Genomic DNA, 27,999 nt, shown 5'->3' on the forward strand with positions numbered 1-27,999 from the left:
CCTTGCTTGTAATTTTACACACTGTATAACAAATAATATGCGGGTCTCTTTTTCCTAGACTCTCCGCCATCTTTGTTTACATATCGGAGCCCAGTGTCATATCATCCTCACGCTTCCAAAGAAAGAAGGTAATGTTTGCATTCGTATGTATTTAATTAATTGCAGTATACAGGAAAGGAGTAATGTTCATTGGGTCCCGTCTCCCACTCACCGATTGATCGTACTTAGGCTCAAATTGGTGTACGTTCATCGATGTGGAACCGCGCATGTTTCCGAGTCTGGTCTTCAATATTTTGTTACTGTTACAAAATATTACATTCACATTTCTCCCTTTCTCCCGTATTGGGGAAAGTGGTGAAAGATTCCTTAATGGATTCACTCAATTTTATTTGGTGCTGCCAACATCTTCAACTTCATCATGTCTTTCGACTCAGAGCAAATACCAGAGAAATGTTCCAAGGGATCAGATGATGAGGCAACGACTGAAATGACGCAGGGGTGTTTTGCAAATAGTATTGGGGAAAGAATTGTCAATGCATAGGTTATTCAAAACCTAGGCAATGGTATATGCTAATGTTATTCAGTAATTTTTTTAGAAGTGCGCACCTCTGTGATATAGCAATAGAAAATTAATTTTGTGAATTATAAAACATTAACATAATATCAGTTTTTCTTGGCGGAAATCAATAACAAGAAACCATGCTAAAAGCAAATATACTACTGAATGAAGCTGCGATCATAGCATCGAGATGCCATGTAAGTTAGATGATGACTTTCACATTGTGAACCGGGTGTTCTCCAAATCCAGTTGACATTAATAAATGCTGTTACAAAGATAGTAGGGCTTCCTTCAAGCTATGCAACAACTCTACTCCACGCAGTCCAAACAAGTACGGTACTTAATCAGGCCGTCAGCATCCATGACGACGACCCGATGGATCTTTAAGAGTTTTAGATACCACACTTCTAAATACAGCTTAGATGACATATGTTAGGTAGCATTGGTTAAGGTAGGTTAGATTAGAATAGATATATTTATCATCCTTGGCATCCATCAAAACAAACATGATGTATCATTCACCCGCTGCAACTTTCTTTGTTAGTAAATCAGTTTTAGCAACTTTTTGTTGTTAATTTCTGCCAAGAAAAACGTATATTATGTTGATGTATTATAACTTACAAAATGAATAATTTTCTAATGCTCTATCATGTAGGTGTGCACTTCTAAAAGTTTACCAAACCTAGGGAATGGTATATACTAATCAAGTACAGTTTATTTAGAGACAAGAATATGCCTCAAATCATTACAATCCTAAACACACAATGACATGGATGAAGGAGTAGGGTGTTATATGAATTTCTTTGTGGATGATGCAAAAATACTAAAGAAGGAATGGAGGAGGATTGCAACTCATTACAACAAGACTTGGACAAGATCTGGAAATAGACTAAAAAGTGGGAAGTGATAGTATAATGGAATTTGGAAAAAGTAAAAACAGAATATTGAGAGATCATAAAATTGGTGAAAAAGAGGTCAAAAAAGTAAACTCAGAAAAAGCCCCTGTAGTGATGATCAGCAAAGATGTGACACTGTACAAACATATTAATAAAATAATTGGAGAAACCTACAATTTATTGAGGTCAATGAAAGTGGCATTTGTCTATTCGGATGAGGAAATGATAAAAAAAAAAAAATACACTAATAAAGCCAAAACTCGAGTACGCAGTAACACTTTGGACACCCAGTACCAAAAAGAATATAAAAAAAAAATAGAAAGAATACAAAGAGCAATAACAAAACTGGCATCAACTCTTTCCAAAATGACATATGTACAAAGACTGTCCAAATTAGAATTACCAGCTCTGGAACAAAGAAGGGAAAGGGGAGACCTACTAACTATCTATAGCATTATGAAAGGAATGGAAGTCTTAGATAAGAATGATTTACTGAAATGGGACAATGGAAAAAACAAGAGGACACAAAAAAAAAAGATAATTGCAGAAGAGATCTGAAAGAAAAAAAAAAAAATAGCTTCTCACACAGAGTGATAGATACTTGAAACAAACTAGACAGAAACAGTGTGTACAAACACGATTCAAGATTTTAAGAAAAAACTTGATGCTGAAAGATACAATGATGGGTCACCATGAGCATAGCTCCCTTCCCACATAATACAAGTAGGTAAATACTAGTCCAAAACGTGATCCAAGGACCATGTAAATTCTTACATGAACTTCTTTGCTGACGATGCCAAATTACTCAAGAGAATAAAAATGGAAGCAAATTGCAGATCGCTACAAGAAGACCGAGACAAAATATGTGAACAGAGTCAGAAACGTGAGATGAACTTCAACATTAAGAAATGTAGCATAATGGAATTTGGAAAAAGCAAAAATAGAATATTGGGTCAATATAAAATTGGAAACAAGGAAGTCAAAAAAGTTGATATAGAAAGGGACCTGGGAGTGATCATCTCAAGCGACTTGACACCTGATAAACATGTCAATAAATTATTTGGAGAGACTTTGGCTTTCAACTACATGGATAAAGAAATGGTAAAGAAAATAGTGGTCACACTAATAAGACCTAAACTAGAGTATGCTGCAACACTATGGGCACCTAGCACAAAAAAGAACAGAAGAAAATTAGAATCCAAAGAGCATTGATAAAAATGGCACATATACTATCAAATTTGACATACGAACAGAGATTGGAGAAATTACATCTATCAACACTGGAACAGAGAAGAGAAAGAGGTGATTTGTTGACCATTTACAGAATTCTGAAAGGGATGGAAATACTCGATAGAATCGACTTATCAAAATGGGACAGAAGAGAAAGAAGAGGAAACAAAAAGAAGCTAAAGAAGGACAGTTAAAGAAGAGACCTGACAAAGAATAGCTTTCCGCATAAAGTGATTGACGTCTGGAACAAACTAAATGGACAAACAGTGAGTGCCAAAACTATACACTATTTTAAGAATAAACTGGATGCGGAGAGATATGAAAACGGGTCACTTTGAGCATAGCTCTCATTCTGTAAAATACAGCTAGGTAAATACACACATACACTATAAAATTTGATATACGAACAATGATTGGATAAATTACATATATCAATACTGGAACAGAAAAGAGAAAGAGGTGATTTGTTGACCAATTACAGAATTATGAAAGGGAAGTTCTTGATAAAGATGACTTATCAAAATGAGACCGAAGAGAAACAAAAGGAAATGAGAAGCTAAAAAAGGACAGTTACAGAAGAGATTTGAAAAAGAATAGCTTCCCACATAGAGAGATTGACATCTGAAACAAACTTAATGGAGAAACAGTGAGTGCCGAAACTATACAAGATTTTAAGAACAAACTGGATGCAGAGAGATATGAAAATGGGTCACTACAAGCATAGCTCTCTTCTCGGAAAATACAACTAGGTAAATACACACACAGACACACACACACACACGTGCATACTAATGAAGGTAAAATTGGAGGAAGACTGCAATTCATTGCAACAAGATTTGGACAAGATCTGGAATTGGACTAAAAAGTGGGAGGTAAAATTCAATATAAAGAAATGTAGTGTAATGGAATTTGGAAAGAGTAAAGATTACAAAATTGGTGAAGAAGAGGTGAAAAAATAAACTCTGAGAAAGATCTCAGAGTGATGATCAGCAAGGACATGACACCGGATAAGCATATTGATAAGAAATTCGGAGAAACTTACAATTTATTGAGGTAAATTAGAGTGGCATTTGCTTATTTGGACGAGGAAATGATAAAAAAAAAAAATTATGAGTACACTAATAAGACCAAAACTTGAGTACGCTGCAACAATATGGACACCCAGTACCAAAAAGAATATAAAAATATTAGAAAAAATACAAAGAGCAACAACAAAACTAGCACCAACTCTTTCCAAACTGACATATGAGCAAAGACTGTCTAAACTAGAATTACCAACTTTGGAACAAAGAAGGGACTTGTTGATATGGGATAATGGTAAAACAAGAGGACATGAAAAGAAACTAAAAAAGGATAGTTACAGAACAGATCTGAAAAGGAACAGCTTCCCTCACAGAGTGATAGATACTTGGAACAAATTAGACAACGAAACAGTGTTTGCAGACACTATTCAAGATTTTAAGAAAAAACTTGATGCTGAATGATACAAAGACGGGTTACCATGAGCATAGCTCTCTTCCTGTATAATACAACTAGGTATATACACACACGCACACACGTAGACCGATTCACAGTGAAGATTGGAGCTCCGAAGAAGAAGGGAAATTTTCGTAGATCTCAACAACGAGGAAGTATATTTTTGTATTTATAGGGAAGGAGAAAGCTCGTGGTGTAGTGGGAAGGTGATGAAATGGAAGTAGGGGAGGGATTACTGAAGGAAATGAGGAAGGAGGCACAAGGGCGCCACCTACGGAAAAAAAGTAAACAAAAGATCAGCTGACGCTGGAAAAGTAAATGATTCCAATAAAATCACTAAGTTTAGAAATATTAATAAGAACAACCAAATAGAACCTCCCCCGATTAGCAAGGCCAGAGGAAAGACCAGAAAATATGTATCAACACTGGGATAGTAGGCTAGGTCAACTCACAGAGACGGCGAGTTGATAAATTGGAACAATTAAAGAATGGAAACCAAAGACTAGAAAATATGTATCAACACTGGGATAGTAGGCTAGGTCAACTCACAGAGACAGGGAGTTGATAAATTGGAACAATTAAAGAATGGAAACCAAAGACTAACTAAAGAAGTAGAAGAATTGAAAAAAAAAAAAAAACAGTTAAAGGAAGTAAAAGATGAGAATGAGGAATTAAAGACGAAAATAAAGAGAAGAGTGTGAGAATAAACACCTTGTGAGATCGAAACCTTTATTAGTACTACGTTTCGCTTGTTACAGCTTTTTCAAGTACAGACATGACACACACTCTGAGCACATATAAGCCAACAGGGAAGGAACTGGGAGAGGTTATCAGGGAGGGGTGGGTGGTAGGTGGAGGGGGAGGAGGGGGACGGGTGGGACTTGGTGGAGACAAAGGAGGACATTTCGGACAGTTTGTTGAAGTGGACTAAGGGGGACATTTCATACATTTATTTAATGCGGGTAACAGATGGATTATAGGAGGGGCGATGTTAAACATGCCTCTGTTCTGCTCAATGGTTTTGAAGCTTTGAATGGCGGCCGCTTCGAGGCATTTTCTCCTCATCCTATCTGGTTCACTAAACAGAAGTTCTGCGTTATCCCAATCCATCAGGTGGTCGTTGGTGTTCCGGTGGATAACACAGGCGTTGGTGGTGATGTTGTTCCGGGAATCGTAGCGATGCTCCCGGATCCGGGTCTTCAGGTCACGGGAAGTCTCGCCGATGTATACTTTATCACATCCAGCACAGGGTATGCGGTAGACACCAGCGTTTTTTCCCCACATCTCGTCCTGGCTGTCATTCCTTCTTGAAAGCTCTTTGATAGTTCTGCTGGACTGGCCCACTACCTGAATGTTGCAACGCCCAAGTGTCCGGGTGAGGGTGGCGGTGACGCTGCTGGCTGGAAGGATAAGCCTCCTAGCTGGATCTTTTGCTGGTTCCCGCCCTTCCATTATTTTGAGTGCCTTTTTCTTACACTGGTGGATGATGCACTCTGGATATTTTAATTTATGAAAAACCTCTTTTATGTGCCTAAACTCGTCCTCTAAGAATTCAGGGCTACAAATTCTGAGAGCTCTGAGGTAGAAACCTATGACTACACCTTTTTTAATACTGAGGTCATGGTGGGATAGGAAGTGAGTCAAATCGTCCTTATTGGTTGGTTTCCTGTAGACTGTAAATTTTAAAAAATTATCATGTTTGATAATAAGGGTATCCAAAAATGGAAGGGAATCGTTAATTTCTTCCTCCAAGGTGAACTGGATGGATGACTCAACCTCGTTCAGAGCCGCTTGGAGTTTGGGGATGTCAAACCGTCTGGGGGAAATTAATAGTATGTCATCCACATAGCGAAGCCATACTACGTTGCCAGGAACGATATCTGAGAAAGGCCCTGCTTCTAAAAATTCCATGAACAGGTTGGCAAGGACAGCGCTCAAAGGAGAGCCCATGGCCATGCCAAAACTTTGGTGAAAATACTGGTCCTGGAATTTGAAGTAATTAAATTGGACACAAAGCTGTACTAAATCCACAAAGTCATTGGGGGGAATAGGGAGGTCAGTGTGGGAACTAGTGATTTTAGCCCTAAGGAGGTCAATCGCTTTAAGGGTCGGGACACGGGTGAATAACGAGGTCACATCCAGGCTGGCCAGCTTTTTGTTGCGAACAGGAATGTCCTGTTGGCTTATATGTGCTCAGAGTGTGTGTCATGTCTGTACTTGAAAAAGCTTTAACAAGCGAAACGTAGTACTAATAAAGGTTTCGATCTCACAAGGTGTTTATTCTCACAGTCTTGTCGGCTTTTGCCATTGTGATTCAAAGAGAAGAGTCCATAGCAAAAGAAGCACAGGGTTGGAAGACAGTCCAAGAGAACAATAAAGTTGCATTTAAAGACATAGTGACACAGCAGATGAAAGAACAAACTGAAAATACAGTTATTAAAGTAATGAGGGAGAAGGAGAATATAGTAAGAGACTTAGCTGATAAAAAGAAATGTATGATTATATTAGGGATGGAAGAGACAACTTAAACAGAACTATGAGAACTAAAGAGGAAAAATAAAAAAGTAAACAATATATCAGAACTAGTTCAGGAAGATGAACCTGAAATAGGAAAACAAATTGAAGAAATATTTAGGCTTGGGAAATATAGTACAGATAAGACCAGACCAGTTAAGATTAAATTCAGGTCACAAACGACAGCAGAGAATATCTTGGCAAAAACAGGGAAACTAGCAGACAGTGAACAATATAAAGAGGTATGGATAAAAAGAGAAATCAATAAAGAGGAAAGAGAGGAGGAAAAAACGAAAAGACAAGAAGCTAAGGAATAAAATGAGAGAAGAACAGTCACAAAAAGAGGAATTCTATTGGTAAGTAGTGAATATGAAAGTGAGGAAATAGACCATAACAGAGAAAAACAAAAGGGAAACAGTAAATGCAATGGAGGTAGCAGAAAATTAAGAGTGTCTTACACAAATATAGATGGAATAACAGGCTTGAACGAACTGAATGATTATCTGAAGGAAAAAGAACCGGACATAATGGGAATTGTAGAAACAAAATTAAAAGGCCCACTACCACCCAACAGTACTCATTGGCATCAACTCATGTAATGGAATAGAAGGAGAATTCATTCTGTTATATACCGAAGTTTGAATTTCAATTTCATCGTTTCCGACCGACTTATCCTCACTCCTGTATATATGTTCACCACCTTTGACTCTTTCATAGATCACCTCATTTATGTAATCCACGTCTTCGTTTCTAGGATATTTTATGGCTCTTTTTTGGGAATATAGATAGCTGTTGGCGTTATCTTTAAGTTCTTTGTAGACCTTTTCGACCAAAATGCCAAATTTCTTTGGAAACCTGAATCTACCTGTTTCACCCATGCCAATCCGTAAAAAAATTTCTGCAAATGTCCTGTTTTCTTTATCCTCAGCCTTCAATGTAACATTTTGTACCAATTCTTTTTTATTTTCATTTTCTTTTCTTTTTTTCTTTTGATCTCCTTTAATTCTTGTTTTATTTCTTCCTTCTCCTTCTTTAATTCTTCTTTTTCTTGGAAAGTCCTTTCCCAAACCTTAAGGGGGACCGACACATCTGATTCCGATTCGTCGACGGCATAGTCGTAATCAGGCAGGATCATTGCCGTTGCGGCTTCTTCACTAATATTGTAAGCTGAAGCAGGAATCTCAACGGATCCCAATTCAGGTTCCTCTTCTGGAATTACCTGCTCGCTGTCAATACCTTTCACTAAAGACTCCCCCTCCCTAATGGATGGCATGTCCGAAAAAAAATCTTTATATACCACATTTGCCGGATTTTTCACCACACATTCACCATTAACCTTATGGTAAACTGTTTTTCCTTGAGTTTGTGTTTTTTTTATATATATAATCATTGTATTTCCGATCGATGTAATACTTTTGGAATCTCTTAATTGTGGCTGTTACTGTACTGAGTTTTTTTTTTTTTTTTTTTTTTTTGGGGTGTAAAGTTGGGGAAAGTCATTCTTGTGCTCCCTGGTCAATTCGTTACAAAGAGCATAGTTTTTCTGCACACTTTCTTTTGGGTACTTCTTCGTCTTCATAACCCAGGCCCAAAAGTGGTTAAACCTCCTCTTCCTCTGTGCACTATTTGAACCACGTTCATCCATTGCAGTGATGCTTGATATGGTACATGGTAGCTTTAAAAATGTTCTTACACCATGGGACATTTTTGCCGGATTTCGGAAGGAAACGCCAGGAAATTTTCAAAACTGGAAAACTTTATTTATATTATATACATAGTACCACTGTTAATATCAGTATTAAGAGTCATTTGTTGCCTTTCCCTACTACATTTTTGTTAATACCTTACTGTATTTGTTTATACTCGTGTTACACCTTTTACAAGCTCTCAAAAAGTTAATGTCGAACTTATTTTTTTCCTACAGGTCGAGGGTAGATATCAACATTTCCTTGGAAAAGGCATCCAAAAATTCTGTATATTCATCATGGAACAAAGAGAATCTCGTGTGGCACATGTGGCACACCTATCTCATGAGTCATCTTAAATATCACATGATGGCCCACACTGGAGAGAAACCTTTCCATTGTGACCTGTGTGATGCAGCTTTCTCAGGAAAGACTAGTCTCAAAAATCACATGATGACCCACACTGGAGAGAAGCCTTTCAAGTGTGACCTGTGTGATGCAGCTTTCTCAAGAAAGAATACTCTCAAAAATCACATGATGACCCACACTGGAGAGAAGCCTTTCAAGTGTGACCTGTGTGATGCAACTTTTTCACGAAAGAGTGGTCTCAAATATCATGTGATGGCCCACACTGGAGAGAAGCCTTTCCAGTGTGACCTGTGCAATGCAACTTATTCACAAAAGAGTGCTCTCAAATATCACATGATGACCCACACTGGAGAGAAGCCTTTCCAATGTGACCTGTGTGATGCAGCTTTCTCAGTAAAGAGTCATCTCAAAAGTCATATGACGACCCACACTGGAGAGAAGCCTTTCAAGTGTGACCTGTGTGATGCAGCTTTCTCACAAAAGGGTAATCTCAAACAACATGCGATGGCTCACACTGGAGAGAAACCTTTCAAGTGTGACCTGTGTGATGCAGCTTTCAGAGTAAAGGATGGTCTCAAACGACACTTGGTGACCCACACTAAAGAGAAACCTTTCATGTGTGACCTGTGTGATGCAACTTTCTCAGGAAAGGGTGCTCTCAAAGGTCACGTGATGACCCACACTGGAGAGAAGCCTTTCCAATGTGACCTGTGTAATGCAGCTTTCTCACAAAAGGGTAATTTAAAAACGCATATGATGACCCACACTGGAGAGAAGCCTTTCAAATGTGACCTGTGTGATGCAGCTTTCTCAAGAAAGTGTAATCTCAAACAACACATGATGACCCACACTGGAGAGAAGCCTTTCAAGTGTAACCTGTGTGATGCAGCTTTCTCATGGACGAGTTCTCTCAAAAAACACATGATATCTCACACTGGAGAGAAACCTTTCAAGTGTGACCTGTGTGATGCAGCTTTCTCACAAAAGAGTGGTCTCAAATATCATGTGATGGCTCACACTGGAGAGAAACCTTTCAAGTGTGACCTGTGTGATGCAGCTTTCAGAGTTAAGAGTAGTCTCAAACTACATTTGGTGACCCACACTAAAGAGAAGCCTTTCAAGTGTGACCTGTGTGACGCAACTTTCTCAGGAAAGGGAGCTCTCAAAGGTCACGTGATGACCCACACTGGAGAGAAGCCTTTCCAATGTGACCTGTGTAATGCAGCTTTCTCACGAAAGGGAACTTTAAAAACTCATATGATGACCCACACTGGAGAGAAGCCTTTCAAATGTGACCTGTGTGATGCAGCATTCTCATTGAATAGTTCTCTCAAAAAGCACATGATGACTCACACTGGAGAGAAGCCTTTCAAGTGTGACCTGTGTGAGGCAGCTTTATCAAAAAAGGGTAATTTTAAACGACACTTGATGACCCACACTGGAGAGAAGCCTTTTAAATGTGACCTGTGTGATGTAGCTTTCTCAGAAAAGACTAGTCTCAAAAATCACATGATGACCCACACTGGAGATAAGCCTTTCAAATGTGACCTGTGTGATGCAGCTTTCTCACAAAAGAGTGGTCTCAAATTTCATGGGCTGGCTCACACTGGAGAGAAACCTTTCAAGTGTGACCTGTGTGGTGCAGCTTTCTCACGAAAGGCTAATCTCAAACGACACTTGGTGACCCACACTAGATAGAATCATTTTAAATGCGACATGTGAGATGCAGCTTTCTCAGGAAAGAGCCATCTCAAACTACACATGGTTAACCAAACTAGAGAGAAGCCTTTCCAATGTAACCCGCAGTTTTCCAACAAAAGGGCCCTCGAACGACACATGATGACCCACACCTTTCAAGTGTGACCTGTGTGATGCAGCTATCTCAGGTACGACTACTCTAAGATATCACGTGATGACCCATACTGGAGAGATGTATTTCAGTTTTGACCTGTGCGATGGAGCATTCTCAGGAAAGACTGTCCTCAAACATCACATGATGACCCACACTGGAGAGAAACCTTTCCAGTGTGACCTGTGAGATGCAGCTTTCTAAAGAAAGGGTGCTCTCAAATACCGCGTGATGACGCACACTGTAGAGAAACCTTTTACGTGTGAACTGTTTGATGCAGCTTTCTCAGAAAAAAAAGGACCTCACGTGGTGGCCCATACAGGAAAGAAAACCTTTCAGCCTTCTCACCAAGGATTCGTTTCAAATTTCACGTAGTGATTCACACGTCCTCACGAAAGATTGATATCATATATTGGGTGATGACCTACGCTGATGGGCGCACAGATAAATATATTGGACATGCATATATGAAACTTACCTAACCCTTTCATGAGTCTTCATAACGTGTTCATGCCAAATGGATTTGTTGTCCGTGTGTCTAATCATGAATTCATCATTGGTGTTGCACATTTCATGAATATTTGTGGAGATTCACAATGTACGTAACATATGCTACCTAGGCCTATAGCCTAGGCTATGTCCTGTGTTGTTGGCTTAGTGCCAAACGCTGCATTGCAATTAGCCATTCCTCGCCTCTAGCTTGCGGCGTTTGTTGAAGGCCTGACTTCTTCGACCCTTGGTCAACTTAGGGGTTGATCCTAGGGCTGGATTGGACGCGAAAGTCGCTGGGATCACATCTATCTTTAGACGAGGCCGCACAACTCCTGAATATTCAGTAGAATAAGCCAGATCCTTCACAAGACGGGCTCAAAGTGATCCAAGCAAAATTTAGAATGTTCACTTGGTACCCACAACGATCCCTTTCTCCTTGTTCTGTCCACCTTCCGCATCCATATAGCCCTTCGATCTGTATCACTCGGGAATTGAAAGAAGCTCCGACCACTACTTTGCCCGTTGTTACATTTGGCAGGTACACAATAGACCATAATTTATTCAATTTTCTCACATTCAGTGTTGAACAGTGACGTGTGAATGGCGATGTTTGGCTACTAATACGTCACTCCTCCGAAGATTCTTGACGATAGCCGAAAGTGGCTCTATTTTCGAATTGCAAACGATTGAGGTTTGAAAAATAGCGTTTGTGTGCCTAAATTCTAATTAACAAGACTATATCGTGGGGATGGTCGGCAATGTTTCTTTATTTACTCTCCTTGGGGTTTTAAAACAAAATTTCCGTTTTGCATTCTGACCTCTAAGTGTTCCATGAAGTGCACGGATCGTTTTGTAATTACGAAAAATCAAGAATATTAGGAAATGGTGCAACTGGTGGATATAGATATATGTACGTCATGACGGATAAAGTTCTGTATATCCTAGTGTTGTGTAAAGTTCATTGGTGTATACGACATTGTTACTTGAAATCTGTGTTACTGTAAATATATCTACGGTAATATATTTAGTAGTGTTTATTGTATCCTTTGAGACAACTCTCGTATTTCAATAAAGGCTTTCCAAAAGTAATATCAGATGTCGTATGATGAATTGTTCATTGTTGACGAATAATGAAATTGCCGAACGGTTTGTAATTAATTATGCCAAGAAGAGCTTGTTCGTGGTGTCTAGTAGTATTATTGCATGTGCTTGTTCTCTCGTAACTCCTGAGGTAGAACCTTGCTGTTGCAAGTGCAGTTGCAAAGGGGCGAGAGTGAAACGCAATTAAGGCGACTTACGCGTTTATTAATCATTGGGTTATGTGTACAGGAGGGCGCGTGGTGCACGCAGGAAGACAAACGGGTATCTGTCGGCGTGGCGCCGAAGGAGCGCATCCTACCTCAGGCCGAAGACTGCCGACGATCCATCTAGATATGTTCGGAACTCTGCCTAGTAGCTCCAGGCGCGGTTACGTGCATGTGGCATCGGCTTGCTTCCGAATGTCTACACGCCTACGTTCCTTCTTACTCTTATTAGGTGCCTGCATAAGTAGTCATTCGTGTCTATGTGGCACTGTGATCACGCTCGTAGAACCATCGCGAGGGGTACATCTATTCGCGAGCCGAGACGACCGACGGGGAATCAGGGAATCCACGCACGAAAACCGCGGGTCCTCCACCGAGGGATGGGACGCGACGGGCCGACGGCGTCGGGAGGGCAAGGGGACACTGGGTGGAGGTTGCGCCACCAGAGTCTCTCGCTCGGGAGGTGGAATGACTTTCCTGTGACGTGAGAGAAGACGGATATGTACTCGAAGAAGGAAATCCGCGTGGTTGTATTCTACTTCAACCCAAAAACTACCTCATTGGTAATTAAAAAACAACCTGAATAATAATACTGAGACCATGTCTAAAACCAACACAGTGTACGAATTTATATGTGTTACTGGGGACTGTGTAACCCGCGATTCATCTTATATTGGTTATACTAGATGTAGTCTCAGTAGGAGAATATCCATGCACTTGCAAAACGGGGCTATTAAACATCATCTGAAGAAATATCATAACCAAACAGCCACCCGTGAATGCCTAGTTAAGAACACCAGGATTATAGCAAGCAATAGGGCTGCACATAAACTTAAGCTTTTAGAGGCTATGTTTATAAGGGAATATAGCCTTATCATAAATATCCAAAGCAACATGATTTCCATCGTTGGTTTGTTTAACAATGCAGTGAAGCCACCACCAAGACCCGTCCCCAACGGCCCATGTATCGAGATAGGATTTGATTTATTGTTGTCTAATTTTGATTTATTGATGTCTATTTCCATGATTGTGAATTATTGTTAAGGTTAACACCCTTGTTCTTTATTTCTGTATGTCGGTAATTTTTATGTTACAGAATTTCCTGAAGATGTCTTCCTGCAGACGAAACGTTGAATAAATGAATCATTTTGGCAATCTGGTTTATGCCCACCCTCCAGATGGCAGAGTACTTGTTAGAAAGCTTGAGAGTACCCATAAGAAGATTAACAGCCTCCTTAGTGCTTTCGACTTTAATAACGCACGTGTGTGTGTGTGTATATATATATATATATATATATATAATATATAGATATGCATATATATATAGTATATATATATATAGTATATATATATATATATATATATATATATATACATTACAAAGGCGGAGCATGCCGACAGGAGACCTTTTGGTCCATATCTAGGTCAGATACGAAACAAATCAAAGTGAATGAATAAATAAAACAAATATAATAATGTCAATAATAGATTAAATACACAAATAAATGCATAGGTATAGTTAGATAATAAACTGGTAAGTAGTAAATAATAATAAATTGACATATAACTAATAATAAATGAGAAATAAAACTGATAAACAGACAAATGATGACAAAAATCAATAATATAAATGACAATCATTAGAGCATCTTGCTTAGGAGTTTATCTAAATGATTCTTAAAGCTTAGAACTGAACTACATTGCACTACCTCTGCAGGAAGTTTATTCCATTCATTAACTACACGGTTGGTGAAGTTGTTTCTACCTACTTCCAAATTAGATCTATTTCCGGACAGTTTGAGACCATTGTTTCTTGTCTGATTCTCATTCAGTGTGAAAACTTTATCACTTTTAATGTTGTGAGTTCCCTTTAGAATCTTAAAGACCTATATCAAGTCACCTCTGAGTATAAGCTTTTTCAAGGAAAACAGATGCCTATGTTTCAGTCGATTTTCGTATGATTTATCTTATATATTTGGAATCACTTTTGTGTCACGCCGTTGTACTTTTTCCAATCTATCAATGTCTTTAATGAGATTCGGCGACCATACGGAAACAGCATATTCCAAATGTGGATGAACTAACTATGTTTTACCTCCTCAGTACAATATAGCTACAGATAAATAATGAATATGCTTTTTAATTTAAACAAATAATATACGGGTCTCGTTTTCCTAGACTCTCCGCCATCTTTGTTTACATATCGGAGCCCAGTGTCACATAGTCTTCACTCTTCCAAAGAAAGAAGGTAATGTTTGCATTCGTATGTATTTAACTAATTGCAGTATACAGGAAAGGAGTAATGCTCATGTGATCCCGTCTCCTACTCACCAATTTATCGTACTTAGGCTCAAATTGGTATACGTTCATCGATGTGAAACCGAGCATGCTTCCGAGTTTGATCTTCAATATTTTGTTACTGTTACAAAATATTACATTGGCATTCTCCATTTCTCCCGTACTGGGGAAAGGGGTGAAAGGTTCCTTAATGGATTCACTCAATTTTATTTGGTGCTGCCAACATCTTCAACTTCATTATGTCTTTCAACTTGGAGCGAATACTAGAGAAATATAATGAGGCAACGACTGGAATGACGCAGGGGTATTTTACAAAAAATATTGGGGAAAGAATTGTCAGTGCATAGGTTATTCAAAACCTAGGCAATGGTGTATGCTAATGTTATTCAATAATTTTTTTAGAAGTGCACACCTATGTGATGTAGCAATAGAAAATTAATTTTGTGAATAATAAAACATTAACATAATATCCATTTTTCTTGGCAGAAATCAATAACAAAATCTTGCTAAAAGCAAATATACTACTGAATGAAGCTGCGAGCATAGCATAGAGATGTCATGTAAGTTAGACGATGATTTTCACGCTGTAAACCAGGTGTTCTCCAAATATAAGTGACATTAATAATTGCTGTTACAAAGATAGTAGGGCTTCCTTCAAGCTATGCAACAACTCTACTCCACGCAGTCCAAACAAGTACTTAATCAGGCCGTTAGCATCCATGACATATGTTAGGTAGCGTAGGTTAAGTTAGATTAGGTTAGAATAGATGAATTTACCATCCTTTCATTTCTTCAACCTTGGCATCCATCAAAACAAACATGATGTATCATTCACGCACTGCAACTTTCTTTGTTAGTAAATCAGTTTTAGCAACATTTTGTAATTAATTTCTGCCAAGAAAAACATAGTGTTGATGTATTATAATTTACAAAATAGATAATGTTCTAATGCTATATCATGTAGATGTGCACTTCTAAAAATTGACCAAACCTAGGCAATGGTATATGCTAATCAAGTACAGTTTATTTAGAGACGAGAGTATGCCTCAAATCATTACAATCCTAAACACACAATGACTTAGGTGAAGGAATAGGGCGTTATATGAATTTATTTGTGGACGATGCAAAAATACTAAAGAAAGAATGGAGGAGGATTGCAACTCATTACAACAAGTCTTGGACAGTGTGTGCAAACACTATTCAAGATTTTAAGAAAAAAATTGATGCTGAAAGGTACAAAGATGGGTCACCACGAGCATAGCTCCCTTCCTGTATAATTCATACATACATATTCCAAGGCTTTTCCCCCTTACAAGGGAAGTAGCCAAAAAGGAAAAGGCAAAAAATCGTTCCCACCTATTCCATCCCTGAATACACTCCACACCCCTCCACCCTCCCTGTTATCTTAGCACCTCCTGGGTGACGGGTCATCCCTGCACCTTGTCCACTGCCCTAGGTCAGAGGCAGTGTCGCAAGACACAGCACATCCACAGCAAGGCCACTTCATTAAATTAGCGACCCCCCTCTTCATTCCCCCATGCAGAGAAGGAGAAGATGGGGAGAAATCCCTTTGGGCTGCATCAAATTTTGCTCACACATACTACCTCACCCACCCATTCCACCCCATGCATCACAGCATCATCCATATACAACCATTCTCCATTCACCCCTGTCTTCTGTCCTCTCCCGTCCTTCCTCAACAGACATTCCCCTCTTCCCCAAAGCCCCCTTCACCCCATTTATCCATCTCATCCTAGGACGTCCCCTCATGTTCACTCCCTCCACATCTGCCATCCATACCTCTTTTACTAGTCTTTCTTCACGCATTCTTTCCATGAGTCCAAACCATCCTAATACTCTTTCATCAATTCTATCTCAAAACTCCCTTTCCACCCCTGTTCTCCTCCTCACCTTATTTCTCACTCTATCCAGCCTAGTAACCTCCATAATACTTCTCAGACACCTCATCTGAAACACATTCAAACTCCTCTCTTCCTCTCTTATGTTCCATGTTTCTGCCCCATACAGTGCTGTTGGCACAATCACTCCTTCATACAGTCTCCTCTTAGCATCCATTCCCAAATGTCTATTCCTCATTACACTCTTTAATCCACCGCTTCTCTCAATCTACATTCTACCTCCACCTTTACTCCACCTTTTCCTGCCACATTTGCACCCAAGTATCTAAAACTATCCACTTCCTCCAGTCACTCTCCCTTAATGCTCACTTCCAGTCTGCTGCCACTTTCACCCCTTGTACATCTCATCACCTTTTATCCACATTTATCTTCAGCTTTCTTCTATCACACACTCTCCCAAACTCTGTCACCAACTTCCTCAATCCCTCCTCTGATCCTGCTACAAGCGCAGTGTCGTCCGCAAACAACAGCTGGCTCACCTCCCACTTTTCTCCATTTTCTTTAACCATCTCCAAACCCTGACCCACCACCCTTGCATTCACCTCTCGCACCACCCCATCCATGTATAAGTTAAACAGTCAGGGCGACATAACACATCCCTGACAAAGTCCCACCTTTACCTCGAACCATTCACTCTCTCCATTTCTAATCCTGACACATGCTCTACTACTCTTGTAAAAACTCTTGACAGCTCCTAGAAGCTTTCCTCCTATCCCGTATATCCGCAAAACCTCCCACAGTGCCTTCCTCTATACCCTGTCATAAGCCCTTTCCAGATCCATAAAAGCCCAAAAACATCCTTTCCCTTTCCTATAGCTTTCTCACATATCTGTTTTGCCATAAAAATCTGATCTACACAACCTCTACCCGTCCTAAATCCACACTGTTCCTCACCAATTATGCCCTCTGTTCCTCTCTTAATCGTCTCAATCAAGATCCTCCCATAAGTCTTCCCAGCTACACTTAACAAGCCAATCCCTCTGAAAATACTACACTCACACTTGTCCCCTTTTCCCTTGTGAGGTGGAACTATACAGGTACTCCTCCAGTCCTCCGGCACTCTACCCTCTCTCCAGCAAACATTAAATAATTTACCTCACCAGCCAGTCCACTATCACTGTACCTCCTTTTTTTTAGACATTCTGCATGGCATCCATCCAGACCAGGTGCCTTACCTGCTTTCATCATGTTAACAGCTGCTTTCACTTCATCCTTCCCTATTTCACCTCCATTTCACCTCCAACTATCTTTCCCTCCCTATCCTCCTTCACATATAGCAACTTTCTAAAATATTCTGCCCATCTTCCCCTTACTGCCTTCTCCTCCATTATCATCTCACCATCTGCACCTTTTACCTTTTCTTCTCTACTTGATTCGTCTCCTCTTCCTCGCTTAATTTCTTTCCAAAACATCTTTTTATTACTTTCAAAATTTTCTGTCATACCTTTTTTCCCATTTCACATCTGCTCTCCTCTTTGCCTCCTTTACCTTGTGCTTTACTTTTCTTGTCCTATTTTGTAACCAATCTGTGAAAGCTCGCTTCTTCTCTTCTACAACCTTCTTTGTTTCCTCATCCCACCACTCACTACCCTTCCTTCAATTTCCTCCTGTTCTTCTTGTTCCACACACCATCTTTGCACACTTTGTGACTCCCTCCTTGAAACATCCCCCATTCCTCCTCTCCTCCACTCCTAGCTCTACTCTATCCTTCACTTCCTCCCACTCCTCTCTCAGCTTCTTCTTGTACTCCTTCTCCTTTTCCTTTTCATTTAAAGAGTTCACTCTAAGCACCTCCCTACCTTTTGTCCTTTTCCTCTTTCTCCATCTATCCTCCACTCTCAATGTACCTTCCACCAACTAGGTAAATACACACACACACATAATGGGAGTTGTGGAGACAAAGCTGAAAGGTCCTCTATCAACAAGTATGGTGGGACGAGGTCTATACAACCATTGGGCAAAAAATAGAATGGATAGACAGAGGGGTGGAGTCATGGTATTGGCCCAAAAAATGCTTAAATGTGACAAAGAAAAAAGAAGGTAAATATAATGTGGAAATGATTATGATTAAAGTTGTAAATCGTAATATGAATAGTAGAAAATTGATAGTAGTATATGTGCCCCCAAAAACACAGGGCTGGTCTGACAGTGATCATTCCAACGTAGAAGAGACAAAGCCTGGAAAAGATGGGAAAAAATACAAAAAAACATCCAAATGGCAAACATATACAAAACTTAGGAATGAATATGTGATGATACGCTGGAAAGCAAAAAGAAACTACGAAAAAGATACAATACACAAATGCAAAGATCAACCCAAACTCTTTTACAGGTATATAAATGATAAAATAAAAGATAAACATGAAATGGTGAAAGTGCATGAAGGAAATAAAGAATATATAGATATAGAAATGGCTGAAGTTATGATCAGACACTTCAGGTCTGTTTTTACAATTGAAAGCTCACAAATTTGGGAGGATGGACTACAAGAAAGATCCCCTGAAATGAAAGAAATAAAGGTAACACTGAAAGAAATAATAGATCAAATAAAAAACCTGGATGTTAGGAAATCACACAGACTGGATGGAATTGCAAATTGGATATTGAAAGAGTGTATAGATTAACTAACGGACAAATTACACAAGATAATTAACTTCTCACTCAAAGAAGGAAAAGTACCACAAGATTGGAAAAATGCAAATATACCAATAAATAAAGGAAGAGACAAAGAAAATCCTACAAACTACAGACCAGTATCCCTTACAAGCACAGTAGCAAAAAATGTGAAAAAGTGATCAGAAACAAATGGATCAAACAGTTGGAAGAGAATAAAATACTATACCCTAAACAATTTGGTTTTAGAAGCAGAAGATCATGTACCATAGACTTGATATGCTTTTACTCAAGATTAGTAGAAGTAGTACAAGAGATGGCTTGGCAGATTGCACCTTCTTAGACTTGCAGAAGGCTTTTAACAAAGTACTACATAAATAGCTCATAACAAACATTAAAATAATAGGTGGAATACAAGGTAAGTTACTGGAATGGATGAAAGATTTCTTGAGTGGGAGAAAAATGAGAGTGGTACATAGAGACAAAAACTGGTACTGGGAAGATATGAAAAGTGGCGTCCCACAAGGCTCTGTATTGGCACCATTAATGTTTGCCATATATATAAATAATATAGGTGAAGGAGTGAAATGTTACATGAACTTCTTTGCAGATGATGTGAAACTGCTAAAGAGAGTAAACACAGAGGAAGACTGCAAATCACTACAAGAAGACGTGGACAAAATATGGAAACGGAGTCAGAAGTGTGAAGTGAACTTCAACATTAAGAAATGTAGCATAATGGAATTTGGAAAAAAGCAAAAATAGAATATCGGGTAAATATAAAATTGGTACCAAAGAAGTCAAAAAAGTCAACTCAGAAAGGGACCTTGGAGTAATCATCTGAAGTGACTTGACACCTGATAAACATGTCAACAAACTAGTTAGAGAAACTTTTAACTTAAGATCAATGAAAGTGACCTTCGACTACATGCATGAAGAAAGAAAATATTAATTACACTGATAAAACCATAATTGGAGTATGCTACGACACTGTGGGCACCTTGTACAAAAAAACAAAAAACAAACAAAGAAATCAGAAAGGATTCAAAAAGCAACGACAAAAATGGCACCAACACTCTCCAATTTAACGTACAAAGATTGGAAAAATTAAATCTACCAACACTGGAACAGAGAAGAGAAAGAGGTGACTTGCTGAATATATACAGAATTATGAAAGGGATGGAAAGTCTTGATAGAGATGACTTATTAAAATGGGCAGAAGAAAAACAAGAGGACATGAGAAGAAACAAAAGAAGGACAGTTACACAAGGGATTTGAAAAAGAATAGCTTCCCACATAGAGTGATAGATATCTGGAACAAACTGAAGGAGGAAACAGTGAGTGCCAAAGCTATACAAGATTTTAAGAATAAATTGGATGCGGAGAGATACAAAAGCAGGACACTACAAGCATAGCTCTCTTCCCATAGAATATAACTAGGTAAATACACACACAAAATTGATGTGGCACAGGCACCAGCAACATGCTAATTCCTCACCTTCATAAAATATATTTTTACATTTTGTTCACTGTACGGGGCAGAAACATGGAACATAAGAGAGGAGGAGTTTGAATATATTTGAGTTGAGGTGCCTAAGAAGTATGATAGGGGTTACTAGGCTGAATAGAGTGATAAATGAGGAGGTGAGGAGGAGAACAGGGGTGGAAAGGGAGTTGGGAGATAGGGTTGATGAAACAGTATTGAGATGGTTTGGACACATGGAAAGAATGAGTGAAGAAAGACTAGTAAAAGAGGTGTGGAAGGAGTGAACATGAGGGGGTCAACCAAGGATGAGATGGATGGATGGGGTAAAAGGGGCATTGGGAAAGAGGGGAATGTCTGCTGAGGAAGGACGGGAGAGGACAGAAGATAGGGGTGAGTGGAATAGGAGGAGGACAGAAGGAGCCAGCAACTACCATCCCTCCCAACCTCCCTTGCACTGCGAGCATCATGACGCAAAATATTTATGAAAATTCTTAATTTTCATTTTTTATTGCTTAATATGTGAAATCTGGATGTGCCACTGTGTTCAGTTGTATATGTAGAGCATATATTTTATTCTATATTTGATATCATAATTGCTGTAAACCTCAATTGTAAATAAAGATATATATAAACCTATACTATCTTTTCCTTGACTTCAATTCCACATAATTACTCAGTTTTTTATCCTATAAAGTATTGAAAATTTTGTTTTAGTTGTAGTGTTTGGTTTCCAATGATTGAAACCAAAATTTCTTATGAACAAAATGGAGAAATATAATATTTTCTGAAGGAGGTGAGAAATTTGCATGTTGCTGGTGCTTGTGTGGAGCTGGAGTATAAAGGACTACCAACTGTACCAAGCTGCATGGCAGAAATCAAGTGTAACTTCTATTGGAATAGACTTTAGCCATATGTAGAGATGGATAAGGCTTGGTTGACTAGATTAGTTTTTTTTTCATTCAAAGATAATAGATATAAACCTATTATAGATTTATTTATGGGCTTGTGGTACTATTTCTGCCAAAATTCTCATGCTTACTCATTTATTTCTGACATCCTTGGTGGCTGGATGTAAGCCTCTGTGAAATTTTTACTAATATTTCTTATTTCCAGTTGACTGTGCTGGTATATCCTTCATCACACTTTTTTTTATGATTTCTTTCTCTTTGTAATATTTATTCATCCATTCCTGCATCTTATTATTTTCCTATTAATTTTCATATTACCAGTCACCTAAAAAATTCAATCACATGTTGATTTATGAGTAAGATTGCTACAGGGCACAAATATCCATGCAAATTACTTGTAACTCATTTGAAGTGGCCGTTTCCACTGAATAACTATAGCTCAATAAACCTTTCCCACTGTGCACCTTGTTTTAGTGATTGACGGAAGTGAGGAGTGAATCTAACCTAACTTAGTTGTAGGTTGGGACAAGTTAGGATAGATTGACTAGAAGTAATTTACTTCTCACAGAAGGATGTCAGAAATCAACATTTGATTTTGTTATAGGCTTGTGGTGGTATATGTGTGGAATATCACTTGTTTCCCCAAAAAACAAGAGATTTGCTGTAGAAATCAATATCAGATTCTCGTGAATCTCTCCAATGGTGATTTATGACATCCTTGATTGGTGTGTGTGTAGTGGTCCTCTCTGAAAATTTGACAAAGATATTTCATATCCAATGATGCTACTGTATACTTCTCTTTTTTCTTATGTCCTCTACCTCTATAATATTTATTCAGCCATTCTTTTGCCTTATTATTTCCTGATTATATACTGTCCCAATTTATGTTCTGTGCAACCCCATCATTTTTAGTATTTATTCAACCTTCCATATCTTCTTCCTTTAACCTCTTAAATATGAGCCAAATTCTTGTGTGCAGCATCAGATGCCTAATGTACGATGCATCACACTACTTGCATTATAAGATATGAAATCTGCTGTGTTACTTGTTTTCTTTCACTGAGTAATGATAAACACATAAAATATTATCAAACTAGTTCACAGAATTCAGGAGTCACTCAGCTACAACCACAAAATAGATATAATTTTGATACCAACACCCTCATCCACGTATACCCACTCGCACTTCATGACGCCTGGTAGGCATCATTGTAACAAAGAGGTTAATGGTGGTTTTCTTTATTTTTTTTTCTTAATACAAAATTCTTACAGTGGTATTCTTAAAAAAATCCTTTATTATATAAATCTTCTCCCAAGTATTTATATAGAATTTATATTAGGATTTATTATTATTTTTTATTATTATTATTTTTTTTAGAATACCACCGTAATATCAGTATTATGAGTCATTTATTCCCTTTCCCTACTGCATTTTCATTAGATGCCCCCACTGTATTTGTTTATGCTCATGTTACACCTTTCACAAGCTCTCAAAAAGTTAATGTCGAACTTATTTTTTTCTTACAGGTTGAGGGTAAATATCAACATCTTGGAAAAGGTATCTAAAAATTCTGTATATTCATCATCGAACAGAGAAACTCATGTGACACACCTATCTCATGAGTCATCTTAAATATCACATGATGGCCCACACTGGAGAGAAACCTTTCCATTGTGACCTGTGTGATGCAGCTTTCTCAGGAAAGACTAGTCTCAAAAATCACATGATGACCCACACTGGAGAGAAGCCTTTCAAGTGTGACCTGTGTGATGCAACTTTCTCACAAAAGGGTGTTCTCAAACGTCATGTGATGACCCACACTGGAGAGAAGCCTTTCAAGTGTGACCTGTGTGATGCAACTTTTTCACGAAAGAGTGGTCTCAAACATCATGTGATGACCCACACTGGAGAGAAGCCTTTCAAATGTGACCTATGTGATGCAGCTTATTCACAAAAGAGGGCTCTCAAATATCACATGATGGCCCACACTGGAGAGAAACCTTTCCAATGTGACCTGTGTGATGCAGCTTTCTCAAGAAAGACTAGTCTCAAAAGTCACATGATGACCCACACTGGAGAGAAGCCTTTCAAGTGTGACCTGTGTGATGCAGCTTTTTCATGGAAGAATAATCTGAAACTACATATGGTGACCCACACTGGAGAGAAGCCTTTCAAGTGTGACCTTTGTGATGCAGCTTTCCCAGAGAATAATGCACTCAAATATCATGTGATTATCCACACTGGAGAGAAGCCTTTCAAATGTGACCTGTGTGATGCAGCTTTCTCACGGAAGGGTTCTCTCAAACAACACATGAGGAGTCACACTGAAGAGAAGCCTTTCCAATGTGACCTGTGTCATGCAGCTTTCTCAGCAAAGGGAGCTCTCAAATGTCATGTCATGATCCACACTGGAGAGAAGCCTTTCAAATGTGACCTGTGTGATGCAGCTTTCTCAACAAAGGGTAAACTCAAACGTCATGTGATGACCCACACTGGAGAGAAGCCTTTCAAATGTGACCTGTGTAATGCAGATTTCTCAGAAAAGAGCCATCTCAAACAGCATGCAGTGACCCACACTGGAGAGAAGCCTTTCCAATGTGACCTGTGTGATGCAGCTTTCTCATGGAAGATCTCACTCAAGCAACATTTGAAGACCCACACTGGAGAGAAGCCTTTCAAATGTGACCTGTGTGATGCAGCATTCTCATTGAAGAGTTATCTCAAACTACATATGGTAACCCACACTGGAGAGAAGTCTTTCAAGTGTGACATGTGTGATGCAGCTTTCTCATTGAAGAGTTCTCTCAAAAAGCACATGATGACCCACACTGGAGAGAAGCCTTTCAAGTGTGACCTGTGTGATGCAGCTTTCTCAGGGAATAGTAGTCTCAAATATCATGTGATGGCTCACACTGGAGAGAAACCTTTCAAGTGTGACCTGTGTGATGCAACTTTCAGAGTGAAGGATGGTCTCAAACAACACTTGGTGACCCACACTGAAGAGAAGCCTCTCAAGTGTGACCTGTGTGATGCAGTATTCTCACAAAAGAGTAGTCTCAGACGACACTTGGTGAACCATAGTGAAGTGAAGCCTTTCAAGTGTGACCAGTGTGATGCAGCTTTCACACGAAAGATTAATCTCAAACGACACTTGGTGACCCACACTAGATAGAAGCCTTTTAAATGCGACATGTGTGATGCAGCTTTCTCAGGAAAGAGTCATCTCAAACTACACGTGGTCAACCACACTAGAGAGAAGCCTTTCCAATCTAACCCGTGTTATGCAGTTTTCCAACAAAAGGGCCCTGGAACGACACATGACCCACACCTGTCAAGTGTGACCTGTGTGATGAAGCTATCTCAGGAACGACTGCTCTGAAATATCACGTGATGACCCACACTGGAGAAAAGTCTTTCAGTTTTGACCTGTGCGATGGAGCTTTCTCAGAAAAGACTGTTCTCAAACATCACATGATGACCCACACTGGAGAGAAACCTTTCCAGTGTGACCTGTGAGATGCATCTTTCTGAATAGTGTTCTCAAACATCGCGTGATGACGCACACTGTAGAGAAGCCTTTTACGTGTGAACTGTTTGATGCAGCTTTCTCAGAAAAAAAAGACCTCACGTGGTGGCCCATACAGGAAAGAAAACCTTTCAGCCTTCTCACTAAAGATTCGTCTTAAATGTCACATTGACTCACACCTCACGAAAGGTTGATATGTATTGGGTGATGACCCACGCTGGTGGCCGCACAGATACTTTCATTAGACATGCATACATTATTAATCTTAACTCTTTCATGAATCTTCATAATGCGTGCATGCCAAATGGATTTGTTATCCGTGTGTCCAATTAGGAATTCATTATTGGTGTTGCACATTTTATGAATATTGATCTGTGCTGCTTCACAATATGCATTACATGTGCTACCAAGGCCTATAGCCTAGGCTTATCCTGTGTTATTGGTATAGTGCCACACGCTGCATTGCAGTTACCAATGCCTCGCCTCTAGCCTGCGGCGTTTGTTGAAGGCCTTACTTCTTCGACCCTTGGTCACTTTAGGGGTCGATCCAAGGGCTGGAAAGGGTGCGAAGGTAGTTGGGATCCCATCTGCCTTTAGACGAGGCCGCACAACTCCCGAATATCCAATAGAATTAGCCAGATCCTTCACAAGACGAGCTCATAGTGATTCAAGCAAAATTTAGAATGATCACTTGGTACCCACTACGATCTCTTTCTCCCTATTATGTTCATATTCCACATCCATATAGATCTTCGATCTGCATCACAGGGGAATTGAAAGAAGCTCCGACCACTACTTTGCCCGTTGTTACAGTTGGCAGATACACAGTAGACCATAATTTATTCAATTTTCCCACAATTATTCAATGTTGAACAATGATGTGTGAATAGCTATGGTCAGCTACTCATACGTCACTCCTCCGAAGATTCTTGACGATAGCCGAATTGCAAACGATTTATTTAGCTTTGAAAAATAGCGTTCATGTGCCTAAATTCTAATTGGCAAAACTGTATCGTGGGAATGGTCGGCAATGCATTATTCACTCTCCTTGGAGTTTTAGAAAATTGTCTTCCGTTTTGCATTCTGACCTCTAAGTGTTCCATGAAGTGCACGGATCGTTTTGTAATTACAAAAAATCAAGAATATTAGGAAATGGTGTAACTGGTGGATATATATGTACGTCATGACGGATAAAGGTCTGTTTATCTCAGTGTTGTGTAAAGTTCTTTGGTGTATACGACATTGTTACTTGAAATCTGTGTTACTGTAAATATATCTACGGTAATATATTTAGCAGTGTTTATTGTATCCTTTGAAACAACTCTCGCATTTCATTGAAGTCTTTCCAAGAGTAATACCAGATGTCATATGATGAATTCTTCGTTGTTGACGAATAATGATAAAATTGCTGAACGGTTTTGTTATTAATTGTGCTAAGAAGAGCTTGTTCGTGGTGTCTAGTAGTAGTATTGCATGTGCTTGTTCTCTCATAATTCCTGGGACAGAACCTTCTTGCTGTTGCAAGTGTAGTTGCAAAGGGGGGCGAGAGTGGAATGCATCTATGGTGATTTACGCGTTTATTAATCATTGGGTTATGTGTACAGGAAGGCGCGTGGTGCACGCAGGAAGACAAACGGGTATCTGTCGGCGTGCGCACCACTTCGCCGTGAAGACGAAGGGCGAGAGCCTCTCCTCAAGCTGCTGGAGGCGGGGGTTCTCGACGGCGTCCAAGAAGTAGAAGTTAAGGATGGGGATGAGCTGACGACGGTCCGTCTCCAACGTGAAGTGGGACAAGCCGAACGGATATATTTTGCATGCACCAATTCGATGGTGGCGTAGCGGGTTTCGGCGTCCATCAGGAACCGCGAGCCACACTAAACAAGAAGCAAGCGCCCGTGACCGTGGTCTTGGATTTGGGCGTACCCGACGCCGCATAGGCCTGATGCATCTGTACCATTGGCAGGGCAGGGTCGAAGTGCGCCAGTGCTGGCGGTGATAAAGCTCGCTTAACGTCGGCGAAAGCCTTGTGGTCCGGGGTCCAGGTGAATGAACGCTTAGAGCTCATTGGAGGCCCTAAGTGTTGAGCTGTCTTCACTATGGCCGGGGTGAAATCCGTCAGTTGGTTCACCAGGCCCATGAAGGAGCGTAGGTCAGTCAAGTTGGATGGCGTGGGGAAGTCCCGTGTGGTCCTCACTTTATCCTCGTCGGCGGTGATGCCGTCGGAGGAAAGACAGTGACACCACTCCAAGGGCTCCTCACTGACAGGCGTAATGATACCTTGCCGCACCATTAAGGCAAGTTCTTCCTTCACTTGATCCTAATATGTGAATTGTATCGGCCTGGGCTTGTGGACGGCGAAGGGCATCACGTCGGCTTTCATGTGGATTCTCATGGGTGGACGCCCATCTTTTTTAGGGTGGAGGTGCGGTGGTCATCCTTGGAGACCAGGACGTCGCTAAATTCCCGTAGAAAATAGTCGTGAGCGGCAGCTGGCGAGCTGTCAACGGGTAGTGTTAGCTTGGCGTACCTGTTCGAGTACGTCACCGCTACGATGAGCTTCGGGAAGTCGTGCGCAACTATGGCCAACTCCCAACAGTGGGCGAATAATAAAAGGTAGAGTTGGACCCCATCGTGTACCCGTATATCGGCGGCGCAGTCTCTGTCAGCGAGCGTCAAGTTGAACCGGAAGCGTCCCACTGCGGGGGGCATTTGGGACCCATCGGCCATGAACGTCGGCACCGAGAGCGACGACTGCAAGCTGGCCCTGGGTATCCCCAACATGTCTAGGTGTCGAGTGCCTATCACAGTGACGTCCGCACCTGCGGATAATGACAGGTGGCCGTCAGACATGGTGGCAGATGCCGGCTTTCCCGT

General features: G+C 39.9%; 2 protein-coding genes across 3 annotated transcripts in view; both read left to right on the forward strand.

The window, feature by feature from the left end:
• Window positions 1-13,559, forward strand: part of LOC143031881 (uncharacterized) — a 15,157-nt gene extending 1,598 nt beyond the window's left edge. Inside the window, exons 1-2 of the mRNA XM_076196243.1 lie at window positions 1-128; window positions 8,600-13,559. The exon at window positions 1-128 is cut by the window's left edge and continues 1,598 nt beyond it. Coding sequence (XP_076052358.1) covers window positions 8,688-10,427 — 1,740 coding nt within the window. The 5' untranslated portion in view covers window positions 1-128; window positions 8,600-8,687 and the 3' untranslated portion in view covers window positions 10,428-13,559. The remainder of the gene's footprint in view (window positions 129-8,599) is intronic.
• A 504-nt stretch (window positions 13,560-14,063) lies between these two features.
• Window positions 14,064-26,513, forward strand: LOC143031882 (uncharacterized). Of its 2 annotated transcripts, none has more exons than XM_076196244.1 (2): window positions 14,064-14,622; window positions 23,126-26,513. In XM_076196244.1, exon 2 carries the CDS (start codon window positions 23,218-23,220, stop codon window positions 24,769-24,771), a length of 1,554 nt encoding a protein of 517 aa, XP_076052359.1. In that variant the 5' UTR covers window positions 14,064-14,622; window positions 23,126-23,217; the 3' UTR covers window positions 24,772-26,513. The 2 variants fall into 2 exon arrangements, with proteins under 2 accessions (XP_076052359.1, XP_076052360.1); XM_076196245.1 differs by lacking the exon at window positions 14,064-14,622 and adding an exon at window positions 15,157-15,232.
• Window positions 26,514-27,999: the final 1,486 nt, after the last annotated feature.

This window comes from Oratosquilla oratoria, chromosome 12 (genome assembly GCF_046742065.1).
Source record: "Oratosquilla oratoria isolate Oo_2021 chromosome 12, ASM4674206v1, whole genome shotgun sequence".
Classification (NCBI taxonomy): domain Eukaryota; kingdom Metazoa; phylum Arthropoda; class Malacostraca; order Stomatopoda; family Squillidae; genus Oratosquilla; species Oratosquilla oratoria.